Source organism: Phodopus roborovskii, unplaced genomic scaffold (assembly GCF_943737965.1).
Source record: "Phodopus roborovskii unplaced genomic scaffold, PHOROB, whole genome shotgun sequence".
In the NCBI taxonomy this organism is placed as follows: domain Eukaryota; kingdom Metazoa; phylum Chordata; class Mammalia; order Rodentia; family Cricetidae; genus Phodopus; species Phodopus roborovskii.
The window spans coordinates 8,264,459-8,289,261 of NW_026126576.1; the positions used below are offsets into that span (position 1 = coordinate 8,264,459).

Consider the following 24,803-nt stretch of genomic DNA (forward strand, 5'->3'; position numbering starts at 1 on the left):
GTCTTCTATATGGTATCCATAATGCCCTCTGGTCCATTTCTGTGACCCTGCTTAAAAGATAAACTATGATTTACAAGGAAAGAGGTGTGGATTGCTGGTAAGAGTGGCTAGTGAGAACTATTGGACTGACTATGCCCCCCTCCATCAGAGTTTGCGATTATCTGTTTTGTTCTCTGTCATGGTTTTAATTGGTCACTTGTGGCAGATATTAATGGTAGGGTTAAAGAGGGTCTTTTGCGCGCTTTGATAGGACAATATTACATTCATTTGAGACCTATGCTAATTGAGACTTGAATTTTAAAAGTGGAGGAAAATGAAGTAGAAAGAGACTCATTAATTTGCACACAGTCAGTACCATAAGTGGCAAGGTTAATATTTGGGCTTGTTATGTGGTTTTAAACTTGTGAATTGATCATTTAATCCCAACACAGAGACACAGAATTCACTCGAAGCTTATTTAATCTATTTTGCATGCCTGAAAATATATGCCTATCTTAGTGTCTGATCAGAAGCCCAAGAACTGTATTCTAATGTTTTAGATAAATTGGCATCTCCATTTTTCCTAAACTAACAAAGCTACTGCATTCCCTCATTCCCTTCCATTTTTCTCATTTAGTTTTTCTTGAGGTGTAATTTAATTTTATCTACTAACTTTGTGTGTATGCCACATGTATGGGGTTGTCCACAGAGGTTAGAAAAAGCCAGTCAATTCCCAAAAGTCAAAGTCACAAGCAAATGACAGCTCCTGATTTGGGTGCTAGGAACTGAACTTGGGTCCTTTGGGTAAACAGGAGCCAGCTATGTAGTCCTTCATCTTTTTGTAATTGTAGAGGATATGCAAACTTATAGATCAAGAGTAAGGACTGCCCATGGGTAGTGCCTGCCTGTTTCTTTTTCTCTTTCCATGGATGTAGCAATTATTATCATTATTCATCAGATAAATTAGTTCATTATAGTAAGTCATTTGTAGGTCTCCATATGTATTATAATAGAGCTCTTAGCTACTTCAAATGTGTTTCCTTGTTCTACTTACTAAATCTATACGTTTTTGAAAATCTAGATCCTAGGCTGATAGAGAAGAATATAGCAGCTCTCTCCTCTGATTATTCTGCATTTATTTGAATTAAAAGCCACGGAAAATTATTCTCTGTCAATTTATCATTGTCAGAAATAAGTAAGCAACTCACTTGGACCTACATTCATTCATAAAGTACTTATTTTGATTATATCTATTACTCATGTGTATTGTGTGTGTGTGTGTGTGTTTTGTGTGTATGAGTTGTGTATGTGTGTGTGTGTGTTTGTATGTATGTGGGTAGTGGGTTCATGACACAGTATGCATGTGGAGATTGGAGGGCAAATTGTGGGAATCTATTCTCTTCTCCTACCTGGTCCAAGGGATCAAACACAGGTTGCCATCTTGGCAGCAAATACCCTTACTCACTGAGACATCTTGTGGTTCTCTTATTTATGATTGTAAAAGAAATACTTCTACATCAAAAAAAAAAAAAAAAATGGAAAGAAATTTGAGTTAGGATTTTAAATGGATTCGACACCAGAAACTCTTAAAATAGTTTCTTTCTTCCTACTTGGATATTAGCATTCCATATTTGTGTCTAATATAAAGTTTTAGCTATTGCTTCTTTTACAGGATTTGACAATAGCATTGCACTTTATTAGTTTATGTCATGTTATGTTACTGAGTTAAGCTAGGAAACACAATAATATCAGAAACAATGTAACTGAGTATAGAGCATCTAGAGAATGAGAACAGAAAATGAAACTGGGCTAAGCAGCGGTATTTTTGTATGCCACTTAATAAAAGTCTGAGAAAATTAATAATAGAACTAAGATCCTCTTCTTATTCAAACCACTCAAGAAATGGGAAGTTTAGGGGAGGAAAAGAAGTACAGAAGAAAATGAATTCAGTCCTCTTCTTATTCAAACCACTCAAGAAATGGGAAGTTTAGGGTAGAAATATAAGAATGTAGGAAAATTAATTGAGTCTTGAGCGTTTTAAATAGATTTTTTTTCTTTCTTAATTCTAAAACATCCCTACATTTAAATCTGGGAGTTCTCAGAGAGCAATACAGAACTATGGGACTTTTCTCAGTGTCTTTGACCAGTTGAGTTTTGCCAGATAAGTTGTCTGCATTTCCCTGCTCAGCACAGTGATTTGCCTCAGGCCAAAACAAAACACTCATCTTCAACCTGGAAGCTGCATCATGAGGGAGCGGATGAACAGGAGTCCTGTTTACAACAGTGAACACTTCACACTTAAACCTCCTCAGACAGACTCTCAAAGGGGGGAAGTAGTATTTGATTGCTGGGAAGCAGGGAGCTGAAGAAAATAAATCTCTGAGTTTAAAGTCAGATCTAAGGGCTTCAAAGAGACAAGTAAATAAAATAGCTTTTAAAGTGTGAGCAAAGGGAGAAACTGAGCAATGTCTCCAGTTTGGGAGCAGATTAAAGAATCTGTGACTTGGGGGAAGGGTTTGTGAGAAAGCATGTTTAGTATTTGGAAATTAATTGTTATTTCTTTGTATCCTTTGGATAGGTAGTGCATGTATCTTAATGTGTGATTGAAAGAAAGAGTTGGAATATCTTATTTGTTTTATTTTATTTTAGTTTTTACAGTGAAGAGTGAACCCCTTTCCTTCTGAAAGAGCGGTAAAGGAAGTAGGGAGCTGTTGAAGAAGGAATAGGCATAAGCAATAGTCAGCACTGGCTAATGGGATTTAAGGATACATCTATATAATATTCCAGGGAAAAAGTGTTTGAGTTCCATCTTATTAAATGAATGACTGTCATAGCCCCAGAATGTGTTAACAAGAATTTTACTACTATCATGGAGTCTTTGCATTGTTATATAAGTCATAATTAGATCTGAGTTCAATTTTGGTGTTGATATGAAGATAAAATTGAACCAAGAAACAGACAAGGATCCAGGAAAGTCAGAACATCCTTCACTGTCTCCCCCTCTGAAACTGACATAAATCCATGGAAAACTATTTGCTGTTGGTCGGTTGGTTCATTAGTTGGTTGGTTTGGAAACAGACTGACAGGGTACGTTATGTTAATGTTATTGTGGAGAGACTCCAGCTGACATTAACAGCACAGACCATCCTGTGCACAGAAAAATGAAGTCAGGAACCACACTCTTTCTATTTTGGCCTGACACCTAGGAAACAATGAGCCTTTGAGCCTCAGCTCTCTTCTCAGCTCAGTATATGAACCCAGTTGAAAAGCATTACAGACAATCATGAGGGATCATGGACCATTATCATAAGGCTGTGTGGCCCATGGTAGCTATTCTTGATATATGAATAACAGAGAAAATAAAAGAGAACACTTCCAGTGTTAAATTAAATGGTTTTGTCCATATTAAATGGTAAAAACACATTGTTCAGATTTTTGACAACTAGACTGTGCTGTTTCACAACATGTGTGGAGATTTTCCTGGAGAATATGTAGTTTCCCTTATCCTCAAAAATTTAAGTGTTATCTTCTTGATTCTGGCTGATGGGCCCTAGGTACTCATTGCTTTCCTTCAAGATTATGAGAGTTGGCAAGTCCCTGGTCCCCTTTGGTGTCAGAAGCTGACACTGCCAACATTTCTTCTGAATGTGATCCTCAGGCCTTAGCATCAAAGCACAGTTTCTTCCTTTAATTAAGCTGAGATGCATTCCTACATGTGACAGGTGCAAAGATGTATTCTCCTTACAATTCAATGTTAGAATGCTTAACATTGTATGGACTTCATTTTAAGTATATTTTTTCATCCATTGCCCCTCTACTGTAATGTGGTGGCTCGATGAGAGAGCATATGGCCCAGTAATTTTTTAAAACTCATTTTATGGGCCATTCTCAGGCACATCCTGCTGGCCTTTGGAACAGAGCCTTGGTTGTGCCTGCATTTTTGCTTATGTTTCTGCCAAAAAATTCCACTGGAAAAAAAGGTAATAAAACCACAGGGTCCTGTAAGCTATGGTCATCAGAATAGCTAAATGAAAGCAACCTCAATAATTGAGGTCTATAACAAGAACCAGCCCTTCAGGACTTAGACCCTGAATACAAGGACAGCCTGTGCAGGTCACCTTTGTGGTTTATGGGAATATCTCAAAATGTTATAGAATTCCCAAAAATCTCAGGGAATTATCTCACAGCAACTTATTTTTCACCTAAGCAAAAAAAAAATGTGATAATGTAAAAATAGATATTGGTGGTTTTCCCTGACCTCTTCTTAGAGAGAGATAAATGTAAACTTTTTAAAGGTATCATAAAGCACAGAAAATATCTGTTGGATGCTCATAGGGCTACACAAATTCATTGGTTCTTGCTTCCAATTTTATCTCAGTGACTTTTAGCTGGCAGAAAAATACTTAAAATATTGACTGGACACAGAAAAATCGATCCTGTTGAAGGGATATTCCTGTGAGTGCACACCTAGTATGAATAAGGCAGAATTTTATCTTGAGTGTGATTTATGTACAATTAAACAATTTTAATGTCAAATGATGAATTAAAACTTATGAACTAGTGAGATTTTGCAACAAATACGTTTTGATAGCTATCAAGACCTGTGTGACTTCTGAGAGAAGGTGATTTTCTTTGTGGCAGCTAATAGAAACCCTATTATAACCCTAAAGATCTCTGAGAAATTATGTAACCAATGGATGACATTTACCTAGAAGTGGATAACAATGGTTATTGAATCAAGAATCTCATCAACATGGTTATATTAATTTCTGATTAACTGAAAACATGACTCATATTTCTGGGCTAGAGGTTGACAATGTGACATCAGAAGCACTGAATCCAAAACTTCCTAATATAACACAAACTTTCATTTTCTCATCACTTACTTTTACATTGTTTTCCTTAAATGAATGATAATTTAATGATAACTCTCAAATATAATAAAAAAAGTGGAATAAAAATATTCAGATCAGCCACATCTTAGGCTACAAGGAATAGAAACAATAAGACTATTAGTTTTGAAATGTAGTTAGGTAGGTTTCCATTTAAAGTGATGAAAAGTCAAGTCTCAAAGAATCCACAAGTTAAGGCAAGAGCTTTCTTTTCTCAGTGCCAGAGTTTGAACTCAGCACTCTTGTATGTTAGTCGAGTGTTTACCACTGAATTGTGACCCTAACCATATTACTTTGTATTGATGGCACCAACACACATAAGCTATTTTAGTTTTTCCATTACTGAAGAGGGAATGGAATAGATTTGATTAACGTATTCTCCACAGAAAGCATGCCAGGCATGCCAGATCTTCAGGTAGTACACAACTAATGACTATTGATTACGAGCAAATGGAGAAAGGGGTGCAATTATGGGGGATAAATGGATTATATCCTGGGGAAATTTTTCATTTTAAAAGGTCTGGAACAGGCACTGGAGAGATAGCTAAAGTATTTGCCTTGTAAGCATGAGGGCCTGAGATCCATTGCCAGAAATGCCTGAAATAAAGCCAGGACTGATGGCTCACACTTGCAGCTCTGTTCCTAGAAATGAGATAGGTTTCTGGCAATTACTGTCAGCCAACCTTAACCCAGGTGAGCTATAGGCTAATGAGAGTTAGTGGCTGAAGAGTGAAACTTGAGTGTATCCTCTGGCCTCAAAGGTCTGATCAACACCTGCCAAAATGTCAAGAACAGATTCATGATAACCTCAAATATCATGTCTCATGCATCTCTTTCTTTGAACCTAGGACTTTATGAAAAACAGAACAAATATTTATATGGAAAATAATGTAGTAAAGAGCAATAAACTATAGGTATTTTAAACATGGGTCTCTACATATATGAATATAATTGGAAGCCAAATGTTCTGTTCAAGTTGGCTTTGTAGATGAGTGTATCTGGACATGGTTTGTGTGAAAAGATGTAATACAATGAATTCCCATACCTTAGCTTAGTTCTTGGTTGTGGATATCTGTGTCTGGTTCCACCAATTACTGGGCGAGGGTTCTATGATGATAGTTGTGGTATTCATCAATTGGATTACAGGGATAGTCTAGTTCAGACATCCTCTCTGCTAGGAGTCTTAGCTGGAGTCCTCCTTGTGCATTCCTCGGAGTTACCCTAGCACCAGGTTTCTCATTAGACCATAGTAGCTCTCTCTATTAAGATATCTTTTTCATTACTCTTCCACTGTATCCCTCCCCACCTTCCCATGGTGGGATGCCATGCTCACCCTTTATGCTTGGGAGAAGGGCCTGGTCCTGCCCAACCTATTGTGACAGATTGTGTTGACTCCTCATGGGAGCCTTTACCCAGAAAGAGTGAATTGGGAGTGGGTTAGAGGGGAGGTGAGGGGGTTTGGGAGGAGCAGAGGGGATTGGAAGAGAGGTGAGAGGGAGAAATGTGATATATATATATGCACACATACATATACAAAAAAAGAAAGAAATACAATGATTTTCCCTAAGTCCTTGTAATGTCACTGTAGCTGTACTCAGTTCCTTGTGCTTTCAGTTTTATTCAATCTCCACAGCAAAAGTGCAGGGTAGATGTTTCTTGCATCCTCTGTCTTCTCAAATGACCCAGCGAAAGTTCACTTTCCTCTTTCATCTGGAGATTTGGAGCCACTACCCAACGCTTTTTATTTTAAGAATATTCTGCAGTCCATATTATATCTACACACAGATCACTTCTCCTAATTCCACTTTCTTACAAACGACTCTCCCTCCATAGGCCCTTTGATAACTTTTTTCCTAGCTTGATCAGCGAGCTAATCAGTATAGTTCTACAACCCCTTCCATGTTCTTCCTAAATTTTCCATTCTGTTCCCAGCCTGCTCTGGAGAATGGGATTGCATGCCTCTGAACCACATTTCTTTTTCTACATTTGGCTTTGTCTGAAAGGTCACTGAATTTCTTTTGCCAAGATCACATACAATTAATAGTTTTTGTCTAAATTTTTTTCTGTGCCTTCATTGCTCTGTTGCATACTTTTTCTTTTATGTTTATCTCTTTTCCTCCCTGTTATCTCAGAGTCTGTCTACCTCTAAAGAGTTCACATTTTCAGTATTTAAATCTAGAGATATTTGTTAAATAGCTCACGTTTAAATAAATTATTTTCTGATAAATCCTCTTCTTATATATCTGGGCCTTGGCTTTTTCCCGTCCAGGGGTGAGATGTTGCATAGGCATGATGTCACTGCTATACTCTTATTTGTCCAAATGATATTTATAAATTTTCAGACAACACTACAGTGGGGCATTAAACAAACTTAAAATATATACTCCTGTCAAGTACACCATGGTTACGAAATGTTTACAGAGGAACTAACATGCCTCAGTTATTCTTTGACTATAAACAATATGAATAAATATAAAATATTCATTTTGTAAGAAATTTTGTATCAGCTTATTGCATTGCTTATATGTCATATGTAGCTTTCCATATCATTTATTTTGTAATTCAATAGAAGTGCAAATATATTCAGAAATATATCTTTCTTCTTTTTTTAACAATATGACATTAAGAAATTTGTTTTTATTTCAGACAGGATTTTTATGCTACCAAGGCTATCTTGTGATTCTTCTTTCTGTGTATTCTTGGTTTTGAGATTACAGGTACAGAACACCATACATGTTTTTATGCATTTTCCAAATCAACCTGCTCTGAGTTGATAGTTCCTTTCTGATTACAAGAGGCAGGTATGATTTTTGTTATGATCCATTATTACTTTTAACCAAATATTCTTCTTCTCTTTTACTATAGCCTATATGTATATCAATTTCAGAACAAAAACTGTCTGCTTGATCTTGCAGTCCAATGCAGCAGAAGTGGCTTCTTTGCACTATGAATTTTGTGCATCTAGAAGTTTTAGTCTCATTTATTTTTCTTTATGGAAGAAATTGTTTCCCTTTCTCCACATAGCCAGCTTGTTCCTCTTATTATCAATCAGATCTGTACTTTCTTCATTTCCTTTGAAGGATGTCTGTGGATAAAAGGTTAAACTACAATAATAAAGATATTACTCAATAAATGCCTCAAGCGCAATAGAACTTTACTGCTGGTTATGATTCACACCGTCTGCTTTTTAAAAATATAATTAAACTCATTTTTAATATGCCATACATTTCTACAACATATACCAATCATGTCCATCCATCATTACCACTCTCCACTTTCTCCTAGAGAGCACCAAGCTCATCTCTCACTCAGCTTCTTTGTATTATTATTTTGATATTAGTAATTCAGAGTCTAATTAGTGCTGTGCACATGCACACATGTGTATGGTCATCCACTGGGACATGAACAACCTACCCGTAAGGCATCTCAAAGCAGCATGATTCTCCCTCCCTCAAAAACATCAATTACCAGTAGCTCCCAGCCTATGATGGAATTTTTACTAGTTTTTTTCTTGTGCAGGTAAGTAAAGTGCTGTGATTTAACATTTAGAAGCTATGTTATTTATATCAAGAAGTCTTCATATCCTAGCTCTCCTCCACCTCTTTTCCACGAAGTCCCAGGAGCTTTTCATAGGAAACAACTGAGTATTTAGAGTTATTTATACTTGGTACTTGGACCAGGTGTGAATTTCTGCATCCACCACTATCCATTATCAAAGATGCTTCTTTGACCAAATTTGAGAGAAGCACATTTCCATGGTATGAACAAATGTTGACAGCATGACTCTTTAGCTAAAGAAAGCAGTAGGTTTCTCACTTAAGGCGTATGATACCTCCAGTTACGAATTTCGAGCAGTTATTATATCTGGAATGAAGTTTCTCCTGTGGAGCAGGTCTCACATCCGATTGGGAAACTATTATCTTACAAAAACTATATCAATGGGTATATTTTGAGTATTGCACCAATGAGTATATTTTGCTTGGGAGGTCAAAGCATGTAGAATCTAGCACTGTATAAGACCACTGACTTCTTTTCTCCTTTTGCTTTCTTCATAGTAATCCCTGGCACTGAGTTAGCTCCTTAGGAGGGAGAAGAGTTTCCTGGTTAGTGCAAGGTTGAGCTCTCTGTGTCCTGCAACAAGTGAGGGGTGTCTTCAGCAAAGGGTCTTACCATGTAATCATGGTGGTCAACCAAGTGCAATGGGCAGAGTTTGTCTCACAATCTCTTAAATATTCAGATAATGGTAAAATTTTCATATCTAAAAAGTAGCTTATGAATGGAAATTGTCTTTATTTTATTGGCATATTAAGATGTAGTGAAGTTGAGAGTAAAGGAACCGTGAACGTTTGCAGAGATGCAGTGTCAAACACAGATACCATGTTATTTTTCTGTTTGGTATATATGTTTGTAAAGAAGTTTGGAGAATGTATCATCTAGTTAGAGGAATATGTTTGTTTCTAACCCTGATATTACTGAAGAAGGGAGAATAGATCTTCACAGAAGTAGGTTCTGTTTCAAAATGTTGATTGTTAAAATCATAATTTTATTTTTATTTTTTGGTAGATCAGATTTTCCTACTAGACACTCAGCAAAATTACAGTGACCTTCTGCACTTAAACAACATTCCTACCCTTTAGAAAATGATCAGTCACTAAATGAGTGAATGAATGAATGAGTGAGTGAGTGAATGAGTGAATGAGTGAATAGATATATTTTACAGCTGAAGACATTGTTGTCCAGCGGGAATTAAGCATTTTCCCATTCCTGGAGGCTGTCTGACTTTTCCTAGAAATGTTAATAGATTTAAATGTGAACTAGATGGTTTATCAAGATTTCATCCACTTCTGAATTTCTAGGATTCCGTAATGTAGGATATTCCACATCAAAGTAAATTCAAAAAGCAGCTGTATGAAGTGATGTAGAAAAAGTACAGAATTTGCTTTCCATCTCATCGTTTTATGAGGTGATATATTGTCTGTTATTTAATAAAGCCATTGTAGATCAAAATGCAAAGCTAGCTACAGCTATAGAGTCAGGCACCTTTAATCCCAGGACTCAGTAGACAGAAACAGATGGATCTCTCTTAGTCCAAGGTCACACTGAGCTACATGAAATTGATCCAGTCTAAAAGAAAACAGCACTTGGAGTCACACACCTTTAATCTCATCATTTGGGAGACAGGGGTAGGTGGGCCTCTATGAGTCCAAGACCACACTGGGCTTCATGAGAGTGAATAGGTGCTCCCACCTATAATACCAAGATTTGAGTAGAGGCACTAGTCTAGGACCACAGTCTTAGGATTTGTGGAGCTAGCTGCATCACCCTTTTAGTCTGAAGTAGAGGTAAAAGCTAGTGGCAGGGCTTTGATTATCTGACCATCAGCTTAAACTCCAATATCTATCTCTGGGTTATTGGTTTCCATGCTATACTTCTATCAACACCAACTTTGTTTTTCAGGCCACTGTATTCTAATTCTGAGATATTGTCCAACCATCAAATGGCAGTCATTAATCTAAAAAGGTAGATTTTAGCATATTGGCTATATACCATTTAATTTTCATGTTTGTTTATTTTTTTCAAGACAGGGTTTCTCTGGTAAGAGTTCTGGCTATCTGGGAATGCACTTTGTCTAGCCTGGAACTCACAGAGATTTGCCTATCTCTGGCTCCCAAAGGCTGGGATTAAAGGTGTGTGCCACCATCTCCTGGCATGTATATACTTATAAATACACATTGACTTGACATATTAAATAATGTACTCTGCTTAGAGGACCACCTACTAAGTTACAAACTGTTTGAGAGAATAAAAGTAAACATAGTGATGAGCTTAAAGAATTTTTTTTATCACAATCTCTTCTGATTTATGTATAAAAGAAAGACAGAAAGAAAATGCACATTCCACATATGAGTTCCTGTTACAACAATCAAAACAAGTTCCCTTTAAAATATCCAGAATCTTCTGAATGTTAAAACACAAGGCATTCTGAACCTGTTTTCTTTGTTTTTCCAAAGATATTGAAGACTTTGAAACTAAAACCAGAAGCACAGTGTCTGTCCGAGAAGGTCAAGGTGTGGTACTCCTCTGTGGGCCACCACCACATTTTGGAGGTAGGTTATGGGTAATTTATGTCAGCCAATGCATGGACTCCACCAGAAGGTGAAGGAGGCACACAGGTTCCTAGAATGACCATACATTTAGGGGAACTACAAAAACTCCTGGGAGTTCATCAACCACATAGGAAGTCCTCTTCGTTCTAATGTATAACCCACTGCTCATGGAAATGCATATGTTAGTTAACTCTCTTTGAGGCTCAGCTTCCTTTTATGTAAAAATAGTCAAACATTATTAACAATGTTAAATATCTAAATTAAATTGATTTATATATCATTTCATTTTTTACCTTTGGTTTTTATGCAGAGATAAATCCTAGTACTCTTCTTGGAACTATCCCATGCAGGTACTCCCAGACCCTCCCTCACATGAGCCACAGCTGCCTATTCACATTAGCTTTCATTACTAAAATGGGAGAGTTTTTGGAAGAGACAAAATGTATTGTAAGACAAACAGCAAACCTAATGTTAAACTAGATCTTATTTGTAAGTCTTTAAAACATTTATTATTTTCATTTTATATCACCTTCGTGGTGTGCCAGAAAATAAAGCAAAGGAACCTAATTAGAAGCTAACAGTATATTTTTCCACACTACTAACAGATACGGCATTACATTCACCTAAAGTGTTAGAGAAGACTTAGCATGAACACAATGCTGTCTCAGCATAAAGTTATATTCTTTCCATTACACACAAATATTGCTTAGGTTTTTTGATAGTATCTTTTTTCTTTTTATGACCTTATGGAAAATTCTGTTCTGCTACCATAATCAAAAATAAAGAAACAGTAAGTCTTCTGGTTCTCTGACTATGGTCAATGATTCCTGATGGTGTTGAAAATTTTTGTGATTTGGTTTAGTTGTAGATGATATAAATGTATCATATATTTAAGTTTATCTTTCATAATTTTTTGTGAAGTAAATTAAACCATATATATATATATATATATATATATATATATATATATATATGAGATGAAAATCAAAACAGCAGCTAAGTAAGAGAGAGATTCTTTTGTCATTTTATCATTGTCATGTATTAAGTCCTAGAAAACTAATTCAATGGATAATTCCCATGGGAAATTTTTTCTTCTGTAATATTATAACAAATACAACACAACAGAGCTTAAGAATTTAACCTAATATAACATTATAATCTAACATAACATGATAACATAATAGCAATAGTGCTTCAAATATAATACACCTTCAGCTAAACAGCTATATTTCATAACCCATTGTTCTTCCTTCTGAGTGACTAAAAGGAAGCTAATATCTAGCATGGATGTTTTGAAAGCTTTCTACCCAAATATAACAGTAACCAAATGTGTAAATGGTAGCAAGACCTTTTCTGTTCAACCTGCCAGTCCCACAGTCACTTAAAAAAATCACTCAGGGGCTTAATATTGATTATACTTGTTTGGCTGATGGCTCAGGCTTATTAGTAGCTAGCTCTGACATTTAATTCACCCATTTGTATTAAGCTATGTATCGCCATGTTGCTATGGTGTTACCTCATTTCCTATATGTCTTGTCCTCAGCGGCTTCCTTCTTCCTTCCTTCTTCTGCCTTCTTCCTCCCTTGGATTTCCTGACTAGTTGTATTCTGCCCTGCTATAGTCAAAAATCAGCTTTACTCATTAACCAATAAAAGCAACACGTATTTTCAGGTTACGGAGGGACATCCCACGTCAGTAGTCATGCCATCTCTATGGGAGGAATGGGGAGAATTTTAGGGAGGTTGAATTTATTCTAACACAGAATGAGCCTATGAAATGTAAAACCATTCCCGTGCATGTAGAGAAAATAGTCACAATATAAGCTATAACTTCAGTACATCACATTTTAATGAAATCAGAAGTGATTCTTAGTATTCTGTCTCATTTCTTATGATATCTATATCAGTAAGCTTCCTATCTCTTAAATATTTTCCTAAAATAATCCATGTTTAAATGAAGAGCTCGTGTAGGATCATAGTTTTAGATGTTCATGTAAAGTCATCCTTCTTCTTCAGTCCTGAAAACATTGATAGATGACAATGGCAGGACAAATGTGGCAGAATAAATGTTTCCTTCATATCCAGTATATAAAAGAGAAGAATATAAGATTCTAGGATCATACATAACCTGTGAAGCTATGATTTCAGTAACTTAAAGGCTTTTCTTTAAGCTCTAGTACTGAAAGGTCCACTGCTTTCCACACTACCATTACATGCTCGGGGCTTATAATAGGATGCACTTATGGAGGTCATTTCATACCCAAATTAACATATTTTTCTGATTCTGAGTTCTATGATGGTTAGATTCTTTCCTTGTTCACCCAATTTCCAGTATTCTGACTTTAAAATATTTTGAAGATATATTTGTAAAGATGGGCCCAAGGTTAAGACTACTGTCTGCTCATCCCGATCTGGGTCCCATTCTCAAAACACATATGACATCTCACAATTCTTCTTGGGGATTCATCATTATTTTCTGTAATACATACATACATGTAAAGTAGTAATTTGATTTTTAAAAATATTTCAGAAATGTAGTTTTAACTGGAAGTTTTGCAAAATGACCATAAAAGGGACAATGCTGTATATACAATTATAAAATATTATAAATAATCCTCTTTTGACATCAGTTTCTGTATCCTAAATCTGTCCATTGGTGATCTATGACATTTTTTTCTCCCCCATAAGACCTCTAACAAACATGTCTGTTATTAGTTGTCCTCTTCTCCTACATTATATAGTAATATTAGTGAAAATAAAGTTCCCGTTTAGTTTCTTACTTCATTGTAGGGATTCTTTGAACTTCAGTTTGGTACTTGGGCAAATTGTATCTTTTTTCCTACTGTATCTCTGAAGATTTTCAAAGTTCTGACCTCCCATATACAAACATGGACTAGCCAGACAACAATCCTCCCATCAAAAAACTCTTACCCAAAGGGTGCACGTTGATTACGAACATCTATCATTTGAAACAAAAATCTGCACAAATCATTCATTGTGTATGCACATGTACAATATTCTCTAAATTTCAGAACTGTTAAGAAAACCTGCTAAAGCAAAGCCGGGGTGGACCATGAAAAGTACTGCAGAATAGTGACTGAGATGTATTAGTGGGTGAAAAGAGCAAACTTTCTCTTCCCAGTTTGTCTCCCATGCTTCACATGAACAGAATGACATGACACGTATTTTTATTCCTTCTCTCTCTCTCTCTCTCTCTCTCTCTCTCTCTCTGTAGATATATATATATATGTGTGTGTGTGTGTGTGTGTGTGTGTACAATTTTGAAAGCAATAAGGCTATTATGTGAATATATGTGAGTGTATATATATATATATATATACATATATACATATATATATATATACAGGCACATATATGCATCTCTATCTCTCTCTCAAAATTTGTAATAAATCAGCTATGTTTCAGTAACTATCAGTAGATTTCCATTACTTCATCATATGAATGCTTATTTTAAAATGAGAGAATAAATAAATAAATCATTTTTAAAATAATGAAAAGTCACCTTTTCTAGGAGAATAGTTTCACCATAGCCAAATAAAAATCTAATCCATAACTTTGGGAATATGAAACTCTCAATCCAGTCCTCATAAAATTTGTGAATTTCTAGTTTCTTTTAAGGAACTATCATCTAATTTTCTCAGGTCCAACTTTTTGTTTGGTAGAACCATTGACTGTGTGCCAGTGGTTCGGATCAACTGTGTCTGTGGGAGGGAGATAGCTCTGTTGTGTGAGCCTAGTGTTTATATTCATGTCATGGAGTTGTTGACAGTTTAACTTAAAGGGAAAATCACTCCAAGGCAAGGCTCAAAATAGCAATGAAAAGAAAAACAGGAGAAAATTATTATTTTGAGAAAATTTGCAAATTTTCATATCTTGTTCCTCCTAGTTGCATGTCTTCTGTTTCTATAGGAAATAAAAGTGGTATTTTCTTATTAGGTAGGACAAATGCACAATGCATACATCATTGTTTTTAACATAAATTTTTATTCTTCTTTCATACATCCTTGCCACAGTTCCCCACCTCAATACTCTTAATCCCTCCTCAATCTCCTCTCTCCTCCAGACCAACACATTTTGTTTCACAAAAACATAAAAAAAACCAAAAACTTAAACAAAACAAAACAACAACAAAAAAAAAAAACAAAAAACAAAAAACAAAAAAAAACAGGACTCCCAGGGATATCAAATGCACTGACTGGTTCTCATAATATACAATGAATCTGGATCCAATTCTCCTATTATGCAATCCTGTCATCTTTGCTGTCATCTCTGGATATGGCAACTCAGTAGGAGCAACAGGGTTCCAAGCACAGGCAAAAGAATCATAGACATCTCCCACTGCCATTATTGGTAATCTCACAAGAACACCAACAAACACAACCATAAGGTACATGCAGAGAACTTACCTCAGATCCATAAAGGGTCTGTGTTTATCACGTATATTTATGTGATTCCCCTATTAAGCTTGCTTTGATGATTCTTTGAACCTTGTTCTTGGGGTAGTCTCAAACCCTCCCGCTCCTAAAGTCCTTCCTTCTATTCTGTGAGGTTCCACTGACTTGGACTAGTGTTTGTGTGTGGGTCTCTGCATCTGTTCTAATCAGTTTCTGGATGATGCTCTTCTGATGACAATAGCTTGGCAATGAACTATGAGTATAGCTCAGAATAAAAATATAATTTGGAATTATTTCACTGATTTTTTTTTTTCAAATAGTGTTGATTTATCCTGGGTCTCTGAGGTGTCCTGTTCTGGTTCTTGGTCATCTTGTCAGTTATGGGCTACTTCTTCTTGTGGAATAGCCCACAAGTTAGACCAATCATGGGCTGGACATGCCCACAAATTCTTTGCCACAATCACCCCTGGGTATCTTTCAAGCAGGCCAGATTGAATATATGTCTATTACCAAGCTCTGTAGACATACTTGCAAACCCAGCATTAGAAAGGCAATGGTAGGAGTATCATGAGTTGATTTCACTTTGAAACATAGTGTATTTCTTGTTGTTGATTGTTTTAACTGTATCCATTATTTTCTTTATTTTACATACTGACCACAGATTTTGTTCCCTCTTCTCCTACCTTTCCCTTCTCCTGCTTCCCATCTACTGACCTCCCAATACACTTCTCCTACATATCTATTCATATAGGGGAAGGCCTCCAATGGTCATCAACAAACATTAAAGTTGAGGTAGGACCAAGCTGATCCATTTGCATCAAGGCTGGGAAAGGTAATGCTTTGTGAAAAATAGGTTCCAAAATGCCAGTGAAACAGGCCCTGATCCCACTGCTAGGACCCCCACAAAAACAAAAGGCAAAAATCAAGTTGCACAGCTATCACCCACATGCTGAAGACATAGGTCAGTCCATGTAGGCTCCTTAGCTGCTTGTTGGTCCAGAGTCTGTGAACTCCCACAAGCTCAGACTAGCTGTGGGTTCCCCTGTCATGGCCTTGACCCCCAACCCCGGCTCATACAATCCTTCCTCCCTCTCTTCAACAGGACTTCTGGGGTTCTTCCTAGTCCTTAGCTGTTTTATCGGTATCAGGTTGCCTCAGTTACCCAATTAAGGGTCTCTAATGACAATTATGGTAATCACCAATCTGATTACATTAGGGTGCCAGTTCAGGCATCTTCTCTGTTATTGCTGGGAATCTTACCTGGAGTCATTCTTGTGGATTCCTAGGAGTTTCCCTGGCACCAGGTTTCTTCATAACCCTGAAATGGCCTCACTATCAATAAATCTCTTTCATTACTCTCCCCCATCTTCCTCCTCAAATACACCCAATCTGATACCATATGTTCCTATCTTCCCACCCCTATTCCCACATCACCCCAGTTTGCCCAGGAGATCTATCTATTTCCCCTTCATGGAAAAATCCATGTGTTCCCCTCTTGAGCCTTCCTTGTCACTTGGTTTCTTTGGGTCTGTGAATTGTAGCTTGGTTAACTTTACACCTAATGTTCACTTATAAGTGAGAACATACCATTTTTGTCTTTCTCAGTCTGGATTACCTAACTCAGAATGATTTTTTTTCCATACTTTGCCTGCAATTTTTATAATTGTTTCTTTACAGCTGAGTATTGTATAAATATACCACATTTTCTTTATCCATTTTTCAGTTGAGGGGTTTATTGGTTGTTTCCAGATTCTGGCTAATATAAGAAAAATGCTGCTATGAACATTTTGAGCAAGTGTCCTTGCGGTATGATTGAGCCTCCCTTTGGTATATGCCCAATATTAGTATAAGTGGATATTTGGGAAGATTGATTCCTAATTTTCTGAGAAATAGCCATCTTGCTTTCCAAAGTGTCTGCCCAAGTGTCTCCACCAGCAGTGGAGAAGTGTTCCCCTTACTCCCATCATCTTCAATATAATTAGTGTTTTTATTCTTAATCATTCTGACTGGTATAAAATGGTATCAGAGTCATTGTGACTTGCATTTCCTGATGGCTACGGATATATTTCGACTATTTCAGATTCCTCTGTTGAGAAGTCTCTGTTTAAATCTGCATCCCATTTTTTAAATTGGATCATTTGGTATTTTTGATATTAGTTCCTTGGTTTCTTTACAAATTTCTCATAATTTGGAGATCAGCTGTCTGTCAGTTATGGGGTTGGTGAAGATATTTAAGCTGCTATTTATCTTGTTGATAGTGTCCTTTGCCTTTCAGGAGCTTTTCAATTTCAGAGGTCACATCACATTTATTTATTGTCTCCTGTGCCACTCTGTTCAAGGCCACCTCCCACTTTCTCTTCTATTAGGTTCAGTGTAAAAGAAATTATGTTATTTTGACCCACTTGGACTTGAGTTTTGCACAGGGTGATAGATTTGAATCTATTAGTATTCTACTTGCTGCCATCCAGCTATGCCAGCACCATTTTTTGAAGATGCTTTCTTTTTCCTTTGTATAATTTTGGCTTCTTTGTCAAAAATCAGTTGTTCAAGGTGTGCAAATTTACATAAGTGTCTTCAGTTTTATTCTGTGAATCCATGTTTCTGTTTTTATGCAAAAGCCATGCTTTTTTATTATTGTAGTAATTAAAAAATATGTATAGTAGACTTTGAATTCAGGGATGGTGATACCTCTGGAAGTTACATTATTGTGCAGGATTGTTTCACCTATCTGAGGTTTTTGTTGTTGTTCATTTCCATATGTTTCTTTCATTTCCTATGTTTCATTTCCTATGTTTCTTTCAAGTAAATATTGTGATGGGATTTTGATGGTAAGATTTCCATTTTTACTATGCTAACTCTATTTGATCATGATCATGGGGGATCTTTCTTTTTTCTAATATCTTCTTCGATTTCTTTCTTTAAAGACTTAAAGATCTTGTATTTAGGTTTTTCACTTGTTTGGATAGTTACCCCAAGATTTTTTTTTTTTTGTTATAAAAGGTGTTGTTTTCCTGACATCTTTCTCAGATCTTTTATTATTTGTACATGGAGGATTATGGATTCTTTAGTTCATCTTGTATCCAGCCATATCTCTGAACGTATTTATAAACTATGGAAGATCCCTGGTGGAAATTTTGGAAAAAGTTATGTGTACTATGATAGCATCTGCAAATAGTGAAAGTTCGACTTCTTCCTTTCCAATTTGTATCCCATTGATCTGCTTTTATTGTTTTATTGTTGTAGCTAGAACTTTCAGTACTATATTGAATAGATATGGAGAGAGTGGACAGCCTTGTCTTTTTGGTCCTAATTATAGTGGAATTGCTTTGAATTTCTCTCCATTTAGTTTGATGTTGTCTACTTTATATTTCTTTTACTAAGTTTAGAGATGTTTCTTATATTTCCTGATGTCTCCAAGACCATGAGGGTCTTTTTCAGTATCTAATGAAATGAGAATGTCAATTCTTTTTGCCTTCAGATGTTTTTAGGATCAATTAAGGGTCGATTAATTGACAGATTTTCATATATCTACCCATTCCTGCATCTCTGGGATGAGTTCCACTTGATCACAGTAGATGGCATTACGTGTGTGTGTGTGTGTGTGTGTGCATGCGTGCATGCGTGTGTTTGTGTGTTTGTGTGTGTGTGTATGTGTGTGTGTTCTTGGATAGAGTTTGCTAATATTTTATTGAGTATTTTTACATCAATGTGCGTGAGAAGGATTGTCTGTAATTATTTTCCTTTGTTGCATCTTTGTGTGGTTTGGATAGTAGTGTAAGTGTAGTCTAATAAAAAGAGTTTGGCAATATTCCTTCTGTTTCTATTGTGTGAAACCATTTGAGGAGTATCAGTATTGGATATTCTTTTAAATTCTTGTAGAATTCAGTGCTGAAACAATTTGACCCTTGACCTTCTTTTTGGTACGAGGATTTTAATTAGTGTTTCTATTTCCTTGGGTATTTTAGGTCTTTTTAAATTTTTTTATCTGTACATGATTTGGTTTTGGTGTGTCATCCTATCACAAAAATTACCCATTTCATTTAGATTTTCAAGTTTTTTGGAATATAGTTTTGTTTTTAATTAATTTATTTTTTTCTTCTCTGTTATTTGGACTCCATTTTTTAAAGTATGACCTAATGAGTCTCTGGATTTCTTCTGTGTCTGTAGTTATGTTCCCATTTTACTTTTGGATTTTGTTAATTTAGGTATTCTCTCTGTGACTTTTAGTTAGTTTGGATGAGGTTTTGACTATCTAGTTTTTCAAAGAACCAAGTTTTAGTTCCATTGATTATTTTATTGTTCTCTTTTTTCTATTTTATTCATTTCAGCCCTGAGTTTAATTATTTCTTGCTATCTACTCCTCCTGGGTAAGTTTCTTCCTTTTGTTCTAGAGTTTTACATGTACTGTTAAGTTCATAGAGTGCTATGAACTTTCCTGTTAGCACTGCTTTCATAGTTTGCCCTAAATATGTGCATATTGTATATTAATTTTTCATTGAAATCTAGGAAGTCTTTAGTTTTTCTTTTTTTATTTCTTCCTTAATCCAGTGGTGGTTCTGTTGAGAGTAGTTCAGGTTCCACAACATCACAGGCTTTCTATAGTTTATGTTGTTGTTGTACTCTAATTCTAACCCATAGTGATCTGATAAGACACACGGTTACTCTTGAGACTTGCTTTGTCACTGAGTATTTGTTAAATTTTAGAGAAGTTACCATGAGATGCTGAGAAGGTATATTCTTTGGTGTTTGCATGGAATACTTTGTAGATGTCTATTAAATCAATTTGAGTCATAACATCTGTTAGTTCCTTATTTGTGTGTTGTTTTTATGTTGCAGGCCTGTCCATTGGTGAGAGTACCTCACTATTAATGTGTGGGTTTTGATGTGTTATATAATTTTAATAGTGTTTCTTTTACAAATGGGGGATCCATTCTTTTGGTTCATAAATATTTAGAATGGGACTTGGTCTCATTGGACTTTTTCCTGTGATGACATGTTTTTCTCCATGTCCTTTGATTAATTTTCATTTGATGTCTATATGGTTAGGTATTAGGATAGCAACACTGGTATGCTTCTTATGTCCATTTGATTAGAAAATCATTTCCCAATATCTCTTTGAAGTTGAGCTGTGTTTCTTGTAGGCAACAGACAGAATCATCTTCTTTTTGCATCCATTCTGTTAGCCTAAGTCTTTTTATTGGTGAATTGAGTACACTGATCTTAAGATCATAAGATCAAGGTAAGTAATTGTTATTTCCTGATTTTTTTTGGTAGTGGTGGTGAGTGTGTGTGTATGTTTGTGTGTGCATGCATATGTGCATGTGTGTGTGTGTGTGTTTGTGTGTGTGTGTGTGTGTGTGTGTGTGTGTGTGTGTGTGTGTGTGTGTATGCGCGTGCGCGCGCACGTGCCTATGTGGGTGTCCATACTTTGGGTTTTGCTTGTTTAAGGTTATATATTACTTGTGTTTTTGTGGGTGCAGCTAACTTCTCTGGGTTGGAGTTTTCCTTCTAATACTTTCAGTAGTGCTGATTTGTGGATAGTTATTATTTAAATGTTGTTATGTCATGAAATACCTTGTTTTCTGTAGCTACGGTAATTAAAAGTATTGCTGAATATAGTTGCTTTCGCAGGCATCCACAGTCTGTTAGCATCTGCAAATCATCTGTCTAGGACCTTGAGAAGTTGGGTATAATTCTGATAGGTCTTCCCTTATCTGCTACTTGGCATTTCTCATTACAGCACTAAGCTATACTTTCTTCATTCTATATGTTTAGTGTTTTGATTATTATGTGGCGAGGGGCCTTTCTTTAAGTTTCTTGTATTTTATGGGCATGTCCTTCTTTAGGTTGAGAAAGTTTTATTCTATGATTGAATATTTATTCTGTGCCTTTCAGCTTGGATTCTTCTATCATTATTATTTACAAGTTTGTTCTTTTCAGGTGTCCCAGATTTCCTGGATGTTTTATGTGAGGAATGGTTTATATTTAACATTGTCTTTGACAAGGGAATCTCTTTCCTCTATTATATCATCAATGCCTGAGATTTTTTTCTTTCATCTGTTGTATTCTGCTGGTGATGTTTGTATCTGTAATTCCTGTTTGCTAACCCAGATTTTCTGTTTCTATAATTCCCATGGGTTGTGTATTCTTTTATATAAGTTTTCAAGTTTGGAACCATTTTCTTCACTTGTTTGATTCTTTTCTCTTGGTTTTCTTGGCTTTCTTTAAGGAATTTATTGATTTCTTCCAATTTTTGACTTTTCCTTGATTATTAATTCAGATAATTTTTCATTTACTCTTTAAGGTCCACTATCATCTTCATAACATTATTTTCAAGGTCCTTTTCTTGTTGTTCAGCTGCATTGGTATGTGCAGGTCTTGCTATGGTAAGATTACTAGGTTCTGTGGTGCTATATTGCTCTTTCTGTTGTTTAATGTATTCTTACACTGGAGTTTATGCATCTGGGATTGGAATGATTATGAGAACACATATTGATTCTTGTAATTTCTTCATTGTATATCTGTTTTTTTTTCCTTTCATATCTGTTTCCGTTATTGCCTTCTGGCCTGAATGGCTAAGGCTTCTATTGATGTACATATCTTCAGGAGCAATAGAGATGTCTCAGCTTGAGTTTGTGGGAGTTTGGGTGCCTAGATATAGCATATCTTCCTGTTCGTCTTGCTAGTATCAGCTATACCTGTATTTGTCCTTCTAACTCATGTGGGTTTTGCCTATGGGCTGACCATAGGGAGGATGTGCTAGATGGGATTGAGTGTCAGAGTCTATCTTGGGGTAGCAGGATAGTGTGGTAGCAGGTGTCATGTTGCATCCTATAGAGAGGCCTCTCACCTGCTGGCTGGCTACTGGGGACGTAGGTACATAGTGATACTATACTACACCATAGGCCAGCCTATGGTGTATGCTGATTGTATGTCTGAAAACCCAAATCAATTAATTATTTTGTTAACTAATTAATTAAGTCTAAATCTCATTGAATGTGCAAAGGATAGATAGCATGTTGACACAATAACTGTTTTAAGTTATTTCTACATGAATAAACATCTATTCAGCCTGTTTTCCCCAATCCTTATTTTTCCACAATACCATTATGAACATGCATGTTGTGTAATCACTCTGTAAATAATTTTGTAAGCACAATAAGTGCTGTTGACATTTCTGTATTTTGGGAGAACAATGGAGAAAAAAGACAGCCTTTGCCTCACAAATCTTAAAAAAACAATGTGGACAGACAAATGTCAAAGGATTGGAAGAAGTAGATTTTTCTAAAATTTGTCTTCACATTAAAATAAAAACTTCATTGGCACTTTGAAGGAGAAATGAAGATATTACAGAAGCATTTTTGGAAAAGAAAATTTTGGCAAATAAATATGCTGCAAGGATCTCTGATGGAACTGCTTCTGGAATGTCGAAGGAGCAGGAGAAACGTCAGTGTGGACAGACAAAATCATTAATAAGCATGCCAATGAAAATGAAGAATCCTACTTTGAAACATTTCAAAGCATTTAATTTAGTTTAGTTTTGCTTTCGGAATGAGACCAGATTATATTAAATTGAATTGTGAAGAAGAATGACCCATTGCCTATGACTTCTATTTTTATTATTCTCAGCAAAAAGAATATCATCAGTCAAACAGTGACTACAATATTAAGGTGAGAGATAATGGGCTTAGACCACTCATAGTGGCCAATAGTTAAAAAGTTACCATCTTAAGTATGTGTGAAGAAAGTATATTGAAATAACTTCCTAAAAATTTTGATGGAGATTACATGACAAAGGCAAGAATGAATATAGCAGTCAGGTCATTGGAATAAACAAATTGAAATTGTATGTTATTTTCTAGTGATATGAAAACACTAAAATGAGGCCAAAGATGTAAAAAGAAATGGGGAATATTAGGAATTGAGTATTGTTTTCCTTTTATTTTTAAGAATTTCATACAGTATATTTTGAATACATTCTTTTCACTTCTCCAGCTCCTTTCAAGTCCTCCCTCACCTCTCTACCTACACAAATTCATGTTCTTTCTGTTTAAAAATAAATAAGCAAAACAGAAAAAAAATCAAAGCCAAAAGCACATGTTCATGTGTGCACGAATGTACACACACAGAGATAAATACACATTTGCCCACGCCACATTCACACAATCCTTTAGTTAACAACTTCTGAACATAAAGTTTACCTTGTAGTATGGTTGACATAGTCAATGTCACTTCATTGAATAAAACCCTGTTTCACTCTCCTAGCAACTATCAACTATAAATTGCCTAAGAGTGTGACTTTGTGGCAGTTTCCTCTTCTCCAATCTTTTATAACATCCAGTTTAATCTTATGAGGATGCCATGCAGGCTTCCACAACTCTGTGAGTAAATACGTGTATCAGTTCTGTTGTGTCTGGAAAGCAATGATTAGTTTAGTATATGTTAACTATTAAAGATCAAAGAAATAATGATGAAAAAAGGATATAGCAATTGGTCAGGTAGGGCATTGGTTCCAAAGCATCAGTTCAGAGAATGTTCTAGTTGGAGAACTGAAATGCCAAACATAGTTTGGGTTTCATTTTTTGTTTTGCTTTTTGCTTTTTTCCCCTTATAAATGAGTACCTCTGCCTAAGTTTCGTCAGTAAATCCTTGAAAAAGCCTCCAGACAATAAGTTCCATGTTACCCTATTTCTAGTATGTTTCCCATTCTCAAAGAGCTTATCCTCTCCCTCTTTTCCACTTAAGCTCCCACTTATGAATATTAAACAGTGTGCTATTTGACTAGAAATCTGAAGTAAATGCATAGGTAAAGTGATTTGATTCAGAGAGATAAATTTTTAACATGCCACATATAAATACTATTTACTGTCACATGAATGGGTGAGATGATGAGTATGTCAGAGTCTGTAGGGTTTGTGTAACTGATAAAACACCATGACCAAAAATAACTTGAGGAAGAAAGGGTTTATTTAGTTTACATATTGCTGGACACAGTCCACTGAGGGAAGTCAAAGCATGAACTCAGACTGGAATGTGGAAGCAGAAACCAAAGCAGAAACCATGGAAGAGTGAGGCTTCCTAGCTTGTTCCTTTAAGCTTACTCATACCAGACCATAGTACCCAGAGTTGCAAAGCTCATAATGGCCTGGGCCCTCCAGTATCAATTTTTCGTCAACAAAATAGCCTAAAGCTTGCCCAAGGGCTAATATAATTGGTGGCATTTTCTCAATCAAGATTCCTTTTTCTCAAATGATTCTAGCTTGTGTAAAATTATAAAAAATCTTAACTAAAGCAACTATGTATTTGTCACTAAGCACAACCAATTTTATATCTCAATTCGTTTGGCATTTTCAGGGAACATATCTCACTTTTATAACTCTTTAGTAAGCATTTTTAAATTGTTAATTTGGT

General features: G+C 35.8%; 1 protein-coding gene across 1 annotated transcript in view; it reads left to right on the forward strand.

Annotated features, from left to right (window-relative positions):
• Window positions 1–24,803, forward strand: part of Cntn6 (contactin 6) — a 197,064-nt gene that overhangs the window by 32,876 nt on the left and 139,385 nt on the right. Inside the window, exon 2 of the mRNA XM_051203481.1 lies at window positions 10,883–10,978. Coding sequence (XP_051059438.1) covers window positions 10,883–10,978 — 96 coding nt within the window. The remainder of the gene's footprint in view (window positions 1–10,882; window positions 10,979–24,803) is intronic.